Here is a 10817-nt window from a genome sequence, read left to right as displayed (position 1 = left end):
ATCGTAGAGTATTATGAAGAATGATTTTTTTGTTAAATAACTAAAAAAAGTTCAAACCTTTCAGAATATACTATTACGTAGGAGTGTTTTTTTGGTAATAAAAAATTCCAACAAGTTGATAATCCTCAATTTTGACTAAGACCGTCATCGCCACGTGGCGAAGGCCGGCTTTAACTGCCGCCAACGAACCCACCCTCACAAAACTGCAACAGGATCTGACGGCTGGGATTCAACTCCACCAATCGACCAACAAAAAATGGCAACAACCCAATTTTCCGGCAACAACAATTCGCGATTCTTTTTCTTTCCATTTTCGCCCAATTTTCTTCCTTCTCTTTTCCTTTGTCGTCCGCGGGTTTTTTTTCCTTTTTTTAAAATTATTTGCAATTTCCGCTTTTTACCTCAACATTTTAATTCTATTATGATGAGTTTCAATTATAATATTTGAGTTTCTCTGTAGTTTAATTTAGGATTTGAGTCATATATGTGCAGCTTTGAATTAGAATTTCTGCTTTCCACAAAGGCTGAATAGTGCGTGTATCATGTTTGTGCGTTGAGTTAGCACACGCCTAATTTAGTTGATATTCCATATTTGTGAATATTGGTCCAATTGTTTATGGTTCGACATTGTAGTTTTCTGTATCATGTGAACGTAATTGTGGATCACGTTACATTAATACCATAGTATGTTACTTCCGACCTTTATTCTCGATGTTGCCTGGCAAAAAACGGTCAATGTTGAAATCAATTAACAAGAAGAGTTGGAACGCTTTGACGAGTTTCACGTTAAACTCTTCACGAGAAATGTTGGTTGCATAATCATATCCGTGTTTGCAGAAAAATGATAGTTGCCAATGCGGGAGATTGTCGAGCTGTGCTGGGGAAGCGCGGCAGATCCATCGAGATGTCTCCTCGGATCGAGATCGCCCCCGTCAGCCGAGTGAGGTGGAGCATATCGGCAGATGGGGCAGAATCTTCTCAAAGGAGCTTTAGAAGGTAACTTGTGACATGCTGATTTCTTATAGTTTTTAGTTATATTTGTATGAGAATTTTTGCTAGTGATATGTTGTATTAATCGGATTATTTTTAAACGAATTACATTTATATTAGTCTTGTTCATTTTTTTTTATCTTTAATTGTTTTTATTTAGATTTACTTAATGTGCGATTTCTTTATAAAACTATGAATTAGGTATAGACTACTTTTCCAAGACTTTTCATGACTAACAAAATAATAATCCTTCACTCAATCCACCCCCTCTTGAAAAATGTTGAATTTTATAGTATCAATATTTTAGAACTCATGAGAAATTGATTTTTTTTATAGTTAAGAACCTACTAGAAAATATTTTTATGATTTTCGATGATCATTAAGATTGATGTGTGATTTTATACTTTTTAGATGAATGCTACGATTGACTTATGATTTTGTGAAGAACGTCTCAAATCAAAAAGCACATGGATTGTGCTTTTATAAAACCATTATAAATTGAAATACGTTCTTCTCATTTAGTTCTATTAATCAAACAACATACAAGAAGAATTGAAATACATTCTTCTCATTTAGTTCTATTAATCAATCAGCATAGCCAGAGAACAATTACTTCAACCGCAAGAAGAAGAAGAAGAATGGAGTCGCCGGCACTACATCAAAGATCAAGTATGCGGTATCCGTTTATCGGATTTTGTTGACACAGTCTTAAGACATGAGCCGAATTCTTATTGGAAAACTCAACTCTGCTAAAATAGAGACGACCAACAACTAGGGGAGGGGACGGGTGGTAAGGATGCACCACATTGCCATTTCTATATGGAATGAGTATATGTTTTTGAAGTGAAGAGGTTGACCCGATTTTGTAACTTTCAACCAAGCTGAAGAACGAAGCCTCCTAGAGTGTTGCGGATATGTTTTTTGTGGATATGTTTCCAATATAGAATCTTCATATGAACTTTTAATACAAATATAAAAATATGTTAATATTAATAAATAAAAATTTCCTTTCAATATTCTTTCAGGGTCACTTTATATTAATTGGACTGCAACCGATCTTTAAGCTATATGTTCATCTTTAGATATATAATTGTGATACAAAGTCACAACTTGAAAGTCTGTTGTCACAACTATGAGAAAAGCGTGCTAATGGAATCTTCTACGTAGTGACCACCTCGCCAGGTACAACATCGACGGGGACACTGAATCAGGATTGAGACGACTCTATGTTGCCCCATGTGCACTATCTGAAGCTCGTCTCATGCAAGGGCCGTCTCCTCATGCTCTATGTCTCATGGTGCGAAGGCGACGGCAAGATCGGGAGGAACAAGGCAGTTCCGGAAGCTTTGGGAGCTCGATCTCCTGCACCATTCTTGCAAGGCGGTCCCGTTGCACCCGGATGCTTCGATGGACTAGAACACCGTGATCGTGGGCCGATGAAGACCTCGTTTTGTAGTCAAGATGTTCAAGATTTTCGGCCAACTGGAGGCTCTCGATCTTTGACGCGTCGTCGTGCATGACCAAATCGATGGCTGTTCTGCGTTTGTAAGTGAGGTAGATTTGAAGAAATGAATCATGGCTTAATCTTTTTTCTTATCATTTCTTGATTGATTATTTCTAATGAAATTGGTAGTTTTTGTCACACATTGCCTATCTTTCTTAGTTTGTGTTTGTATTCTTTTGTATAATGATGTAATTTGTTTACTCATTCAATGTTTACTAAATCAAGATCAATAAATAAAAATAAAATAAAAATCTACAAGTTGTGAAAACAGTGCATAATCTTTATAACAAGACTTTGACACAAAATACAGCAAGGAATTATTGCAATAAACACAGGTACATTCCAAAAATGGGAAGAAAAAAATGTTCAATCAATACAAAAAAACAAAGTTATTTACCTGCAACTAAATACTTTCTTCACAAACTACATCGATTCCAAATTCATCAAGAGATGTTTGCGAAGATACCGGAGAAGTTTGGGATCTTGTCGACGTGCTTCAACGCGTGCTCGGCGATTTGCCGGGTCCGGAAGTCTCCGTGCTGGAACAGGTCCACGAGCGCTGTGCTGACATTGGGATCGCCCGACACTTCGTAGGCGATCTCTTCGTTCCTCAGCAGCCTCTCAACGGCCCAGACGGCCCTCCTTCTCAGGCTGTCCGTCCGTTTCTCAAGCAGCACATCGAGTATAGGCTTCACCCCTTCGGCGTCGAGCAACACATGGACACCCTCGTCTATGTCCACTCCGTCGTCCAACAAGGTGCAAATGGCCGCAAGCGATGCCTCCACCACGTTCTCCATGGTGTGGTCGAGGAGCGCGACGAGCTTGTCCACAGCCTGCCCTTCCAAAAGGCAGAACGTCTCTCTCAACGAGCACTTGCCGCGGTGGACCTTGCAGTGTCCAGTGATGATCGGAGGCTTGGTCAGGCAAGAGAAGACTGAGATGCAGAAGCCCGGAGGGGTGGACTCCGGCAGCTTCGTCAGGTTCTTCGACTCTTGCGATAGGTTTTCCAAGGCCATTGCGGACACCATCTGCACGTTGTCGAGGCCGTTCATTTGAAGGAGGTCGATGAAGAGGGCGGCGAGGTTGTGCTCAATGCAAAGCGCACGGGCGGCACCTGACTCATCGGATAGGGCAAATGTGATTCTCGATAGAACTTTGACGATCCCCTCGAGATACGGAGTCATGAACCGGCTCCCTCGGGTCTCGCCTTGCCGGATTCTAGTTATTCTCGAGATGAAGAGCTCAAAAGCGCCCTCTTCTAACATCTGTCTTGTCAGGCCGGCGTCTCTCTCCGGGAGATCGGCTAATAGCCTGGCCGCCGCAGCCTGCTCCTCCGTTATCGCTACATTCTCCGACGTCACTCGGATCAGGCTACCGAGCTGTCCTGAGGCGCCGCGCAGGCAGTCGGCCAGCTCCGGCCCCATGTGCGGTGAGAGGTTCTGAAGAAGCTTGATCGAGGCGAGCCGCAGATCTCGCTGAGGCGCCTCGACGAACTGCACCAAGCTGATGAGAGCGCCGGAGCTTTTGATGGCGGAAACGACGCTGTACACAGTTGAGGGCGAGCTGGTGAGCCCTACGAGCACTTGGAGAAGCTTGCACCCGATCGTAGGGCCAGTGTTGCTGATTAGATGGAGGAGGTTATGGATGATCTCCTCCGACACGAGGACCTGGTGGTCCGGCCCAACCTCGATTGAGTCAAAATCGTAACCCGAGTTCACCACATTCGCGAGAATCGTCGCAGAAACCTCCTTCAGCCGCATCGGCAGCTGCTTGGCCCCAACGGTCAAGAGATCCTTGACGAGGGGCGGAAGGATATCCGCCTCGATCAGGACCTTCGCGCTCGTGTCATCCGACGAGATCTGGTTCAAAGCCTTCAACGCGGCCTCCCTCGATTTCACGTCGCTACTGTTCATCAGATTGATCAGTGAGAAGCCAGCGGTCCTCGCCACGAAGACCTTCACCTCGTTGTTCAGCACCAGCTCACCGAGCAATGCTGCCATCGACAGTTTGGTCTCTGCGGATCCTGCAAGAGATCAAAAGCAACAACACGAGTTAACAATGCACTCCGACGAGAGTCTGAGGCGTGGAAGATTAATCGAACGCACACCTTCGAGTAGCAGGTGCAGAAGGGGCTGCAATCTGCCACACTCGGCCATCTGTCGCACGTTGTTCTCGCAATGAGCGAGGTTGTCCAGCGTCCGTTCAGACCTGTCGACGGTCAAGACGTTTTCCGAGTTGCTGCTAGCCATCCCTACCAATATGAGAATAGCTCCATTTACTGATCCAATCTTCTCACAGAGTCTCTCTGATTTAGAGAGCTCATACAGTAGAGCAACAGCTTCTTCTCTCTCCTTCGACTGCTCGTGCGACATGAACTTTACCACCGTTCTTACCGTGTCGCCCTCTGCCATTATATCCTGCAAAACCACAACACCATGAGCCAACGGAAAAACTATTCGAGGTAAGCAACTAAAACGCAACAAATGTTAACCTCTGACAACCTTATTATCAGGGTCATCCTCCACCACGATCCGAATCGTTTCCAGAGCCTTGCACCGGACCCTCCGGCTGCTGCTCTTCAGTACGTCGACAATCATGGGTATCAGCTCCGCATGGCGGATCACGTGCTTGTTCGAGTGGCTTTTCAGGCAGAGGTCCTGGACGAACTTCAGAGCCAGTATGATATCACTCTCCGGGGCTGACAGGGATAAGGATCTACGAGCCATGTCGATCTGAGCTGCCTCGTTCCTTGCATTCCATTCCTCGATCGTGTTCCTCAATGCTATGCTCGGATTTAGCTCTGTGCTTCTCAACTCCCTCAGCGTTAACGGGCACACCAGCTTCCTCCCATTCTCCCGGCACTCCTTGAACCACTTCTCGATGGCCTCTCTCTCGAATGTCTGCCCGTTCTCCAAGGTAACGGGATCTCGCATCACTTGCTTCGTCAAGGGGCATATGAATGCGTCATAGATCGGCTCTAGATGTAATCTGTCGAAATGGTGGCTGTCATCCGACTGCCCCCCCTGCTCGTAGCTCGAGTCCCAGTTTCCTGCCATAGAAGCCTAGAAAAAGGAAACAAAACAAAATTCAACACAAGAAACACTTCATTACATTGTTTCCACCTCGATTATTCAATCCAGACAACGCATTCCTAGCTCCTATCATTTAAATAGCATATTGACCTAAAACAGAACAATCTGTTACACATGATGCAAATTAAAGAGCGTACATAGTTCCTATTCTGCCTAGGATATTGGTAACAGAGCTCGTGATCGGGTTTTAGATCATCCCCGAATGGCCAAATACAAGACAAGAAGTAAATTTTATACACATCAAACCTAACTTTCATCTACACAACTTAGCACTACACAACTTCTCAAGGTGAAGATTTTCTTATGAAAGCCACTTCACATTACATCCTTTCACTACGATTTTCAGCTCGAATCGCGTGTTCTAGTTCCTACTCCATTCCACCTAAGATACTGATAGTCTAGATCCAGCCACTAAACAACAAGAAAATGAGCACAAAACAGCCCTAGCAAATAAATCCTAAACTTTCATCTATTCATAGTAAAATTTACTAGGAATCAACTATGATCACTTATTGCAATAGCTAATTCAACACCAATTAAAAGCAAATTTGCAAGAATTCTCAAAATCAAGCTGACCTAAAACCCTAAATTAAACTAGAGCACCAATCCAACCCCACAAGCTAAAAATCAAGAAACTCCCAATCCAATCCAACCAAATCAAATCAAAATCAAAACATTCAATCAAAACCCCAAAAGCTACATTCTTGCAAGAAAACACAGATCCATTACCTCAAAAAGAACACAGCTTTGGTAACTCCCAATTGGTGCAAAAAAAAGTCAAGAAAATTGAAGCCAATTGCGAAAAATCAAAACTTCAGATTCCTCCATGAATCTTGAATCATGGAGCGGAGATGGGAAAGGAGAAGAGGTGGCAGGTGTTGGAAAAAAGGTGAAGGGAAAAGACAAAAGGGGAAGAAAACAAGAAAGATCGTTTTGTTGGAGTGTTATCTGATTATTAAAGTTGAACTACAGTGATACAGATTTCAATCAACTGAAATACTGAATGATTTGTTTAAAGGTAATAATAGGTGGAAGTGTGAGTTGACTGAGAAATGAGTAGTCACTTATTCTTTGTTACCTGTTTTTTTTTTTGAATGTAACTACGTAGAGCTGTGACGAATGTGTGTGGGAATTGATTAGAATTTAGTTGTGTTTCTTTAAAAGGAAAAATTAGTTATGCTCGTTGATCTATTTTGGTTGTAATTTCTTTGATTTGTGAATATGGTTAAGAAGAGGAAGGAATTTGTGGAACAAGATTATTTGGTATTTGAATATATTAAAAAAAACAATATTCATTTAGAGTTATTCAAATGATGATGTTTGGTTAAATTTTAGTTTGTTCTATGATCTTTGAAATTGGAATAGTATTAAATTTTATTTTTTCTAAATTATTCCACAATTGAAAAAAAAAGAATATTGGTGATTTAATATTCTCAAAAGTCATAAAACAAACCATTAGTGCACATTAAAAAACACTTGATTTATGCTTAAAATCCATCAACAAAATATCATGATTTAACCTGCTAGATGAGAATACAATGAATCCATTTTTTACACGTGTAATCAAAGGGAAAATAATCAATTACTTTGGGACAATTATGAATTAATAAAATTGTAAATAAATTAGGATTTACTAAATTTTAAGAGTATTTATCATTTCCTAATTAAAATCATAACAAAACAGTTATTTTTTGTGCAAATTCGCTTAGCCCATGATTATAGAAAGTGTCACAAATTAAAGTTATTGCCAAGAACAATGAAGAACTTATTTAAATGTGGAATTTTGAATTCCAATTCATACAAAATTTTGTCGAACTCTCAATTTCTGTCATCTCGAGTTGTTCAGCTCACCTGCATTTCGAATTTTTCGTCAAAATCTCATAAAAATTCGAAGAAGGTATGCAAAGATGGTGATCAAAATAAGCACGGGGATCCACTTTTCTGTGAGATCCTCAAAATTATGGATAGTGAAGGCATTGAATTTGAAAGAAACACTCCTTGTGTGTTTTCAGCAATGAAAGATGTCAACTTTGAAGGAAATGTGGCAAATTTGGGATCAAATCCGTGTAGGCTGCAAGGTGTTTGTGGAAAGGCCGAAGAGAAAAAGGATCAGTCTTTGGTTTTGAATGAAATCGAGGTGATAGATGTTGGTCCAGTTGTTCTTAAAGTGATTGAGATTGTTAGGTGCGAGAACAGCTCGCTTTCAATGGAGGAACGGTTGGAAAATGCTGATTGTAGATATAGCGAAGAGGTTGTTATCGATGTGCTGAAGAAGTGTTTCAAAGTTCCCAAATTGGGATTAAAGTTCTTCAATTGGGTGAAAAGCAGAGAAGGGTTTCGACACACGACCAACACCTTCAATGTGATGATAAATGTAGCCGGGGAAGCTGAGGAGTTTGGGTTGGTTGAGGAGTTGGTTGATGAAATGGGGAAGGGTTCTTGTGAGAAGGATTTGAAGACGTGGACGGTTCTTGTGTCGTGCTATGGCAGTAGAAAATGGATTGGGAAAGCATTGGTGGCGTTCCACGAGATGAAGAGAGCTGGTGTCGAGCCTGATGCGGTAGCATACAGAACAATGCTGCGGGCGCTCTGCAATGCTAGAAAGGCTGACATTGCGTTGGAGTTCTATGAGGATATGGTGCGTAATGAGGTGAAATTAGATGTGGATTTGTGTAAACAGTTGATGAAATGCTTTGCATTGTGTGGAAATATTGATGCTGCTCGCTTGGTTGGTGAAAACATGATCAAATCTGAGATACCCGAATCTCGAGTTTATGGTATGATGTTAAAGAGTTTTTGTATAGCAGGGAAGATCACTGAATCGTTGGAGTTGATTCGTGATCTGGAGAATAAAGACGTCTCACTTGACATGGGGATGTTTGAGGCGTTGGTGAAAGGGCTTTGTAGCAGAGATAGGATTGAAGACGCGATGGAGATACTTGAGATACTGAAGAAGAGAGATGTATTTGATCAGAACATATACGGAATCCTTATTAGTGCATATTTGGGGAGAAATCGAGTTTCTGAGGCATTCGGTCTTTTTCAAGAGGCGAAAGGGTATGGAAATGTGTTGGTCTCCACATACACTAATTTGATGCAACACTTTTTCTGGAAGGGTGAATTTCATAAGGGTTTGGAGCTGTACAATGAGATGCTTCGGTTGGGATTGAGATTGGATAGTGTGGCTATAACTGCTGTTGCAGCTGGTTATGTTCAGCAAAATCGGGTTTCTGAGGCGTTGGAGGTGTTTAGGAGTATGTTTGAGATGGGGATTAGGCCTTCATCAAAATCGTATTCGGTTTTCATTAAGGAGATGTGTAAGATATGCAAAGCAGATGAGGTTGTTAAGGTTCTGAATGAAATGCAGGTCTGCAAACTAAGTAATGTAGACGAGATATTAAGTGAGGTTCGTTCTTATCTTGAGAAGAAAGGAGAAGTAGAGAAAGTGAATGCTATTAATAGGTATTGTACATCTTGTCATAGAAGTGTAAACGGGAAAAATGCTGATCAGTGCAGTGAATCAGAAATGTTGGATACGAATCCAATGCTGCAGAGAAGTCCGGCTTGCTTTGTGGAGTCTGAAATGAGACGAGATGACTACTCTGATGCACAAGAAGTTCGCCTAATTTTATCATCCTCGGATGATTGGTGCTCTGTACAAGAGAAGCTAGATAAACTCGAGTTCCAGTTTACTCCAGACCTTGTTGTGGAAATTTTACGAAGTTCCAGACTTGATATTGGTATTGCCTTGAAGTTCTTTGCGTGGATTGGGAAACAGCCTAATTACAGTCACGATGAGAAATCATACAACATGGCCATGAAAATTGCTGGTCAGGGAAAAAACTTTAAGGAGATGAAAAGCTTGTTTTATGAGATGAGGAGACGAGGCTGCTTGATAACACCTGACTCATGGACAATCATGATAATGCAGTATGGCCGAACAGGGTTGACGGATCTGGCTTTGAGTTGTTTTAGAGAGATGAAGCTGAGCACATGTAAACCAACCAAAAGCACGTATTTCTCTATGATAGCCTCGCTTTGTGGAAAGAAGGGCCGCAAAGTTGATGAGGCGATCCAGATATATGAGGAAATGGTGCAAGCGGGGCTTGTTCCATGTAAAGAATTGATCGAGGCTTATGTTGGCTGTTTATGTGAAGTCAATAGATTGTCGGATGCCAGAAGATGCGTTGAATCTTTACACAAATTTGGTTTCTCGATTCCACTGTCGTACTCCTTGTATGTTCGGGCCCTTTGTCGTGCAGGGAAGCTGGATGATGCTTTAGCCCTAGTCGATGAAGCTGGCTGCGAAAAGCATCTCCTGCAACAGTATACCTACGGTAGTCTTGTTAATGGCTTGCTACGACAGGGGCGGGCAGAGGAGGCGTTGGAAAAGATAAATGGTATGAAGCAACTCGGCTTTCACCCTACTGTTCACGTGTATACATCTTTGATTGTTCATTTCTTTAAAGATAGAGACATAAACAGAGCTTTGGCTACTCTTGAAGAAATGAAAGTACACGGCTGTCAGCCTACTGTAGTCACGTATTCAGCTCTGTTGTGCGGTTACGTGAGATTGGGGAAGGTTGGTGAGGCTTGGGATGTTTTCCACCGTCTGAAAAGGGAAGGCCCGTTGCCTGATTTCAAGACTTATTCTATGTTCATAGATTGCCTCTGTGGAACCGGCAAGTCAGAGGATGCTTTCACACTTATCCCCGAAATGCTGCGTGATGGAATTGTCCCGAGTACTGTCAACTTTCGAACGATTATGTATGGACTGAATAGAGAGGGAAAACCAAATCTTGCACAGGCTGTTCTAAAGAAGAAGTTGGATCTCAAAAGAAGAAGACAAGTGGTAACATAGGCATGCTTGTTCATTAGTATTATTTTTTTCTAAACATTGTTTTTTTATGTTTCCGAGCAGCGGTTTCCAGCCGAACCGTCCGGTTTCACTGGTTCAAAACGGCTCAATTGTCTGACGGTTTAAGATGCCAAACCAGACTGGAAAGGTCACCGGTTTGCGGCCGAACCGGTCCAACCGGCCGGTCCGGTCTGATTTTTAAAACACTGGTGTAACACTGTCCCATTTTTGTTTTCTAGTTTTTTATTGTAGCATAGATTAGATAAAATTGTTACTGAGCATTCTCACTCTATGTATTGTTGAGGATATCCATCTTCAAAATATTATTTATAACTAATTGGAATACGGTAAAAAACAGTTACTAGTATATATT

General features: G+C 41.8%; 2 protein-coding genes across 2 annotated transcripts; one reads left to right on the top strand and one right to left on the bottom strand.

Moving 5' to 3' along the window:
- Positions 1 to 2787: 2787 nt before the first annotated feature.
- Positions 2788 to 6588, bottom strand: LOC121792899 (U-box domain-containing protein 44-like). The gene is made up of 4 exons (XM_042191032.1): positions 6316 to 6588; positions 4996 to 5556; positions 4602 to 4911; positions 2788 to 4517 (listed from the first exon to the last, which is right to left on the bottom strand). Exons 2-4 carry the CDS (start codon positions 5548 to 5550, stop codon positions 2938 to 2940), a joined length of 2445 nt encoding a protein of 814 aa, XP_042046966.1. The 5' UTR covers positions 5551 to 5556; positions 6316 to 6588; the 3' UTR covers positions 2788 to 2937.
- Positions 6589 to 7295: 707 nt separating this feature from the next.
- On the top strand, positions 7296 to 10805 carry LOC121792898 (putative pentatricopeptide repeat-containing protein At5g06400, mitochondrial). The gene has a single exon (XM_042191031.1). The coding sequence runs from the start codon at positions 7343 to 7345 to the stop codon at positions 10445 to 10447; it is 3105 nt and encodes a 1034-aa protein (XP_042046965.1). The 5' UTR covers positions 7296 to 7342; the 3' UTR covers positions 10448 to 10805.
- The last annotated feature ends 12 nt before the right edge of the window (positions 10806 to 10817 follow it).

This window comes from Salvia splendens, chromosome 2, assembly GCF_004379255.2.
Source record: "Salvia splendens isolate huo1 chromosome 2, SspV2, whole genome shotgun sequence".
NCBI classification, from domain to species: Eukaryota; Viridiplantae; Streptophyta; class Magnoliopsida; order Lamiales; family Lamiaceae; genus Salvia; species Salvia splendens.
Note: the sequence above shows the minus strand (reverse complement) of the source record. Positions and strands in the feature narration are given on the sequence as shown.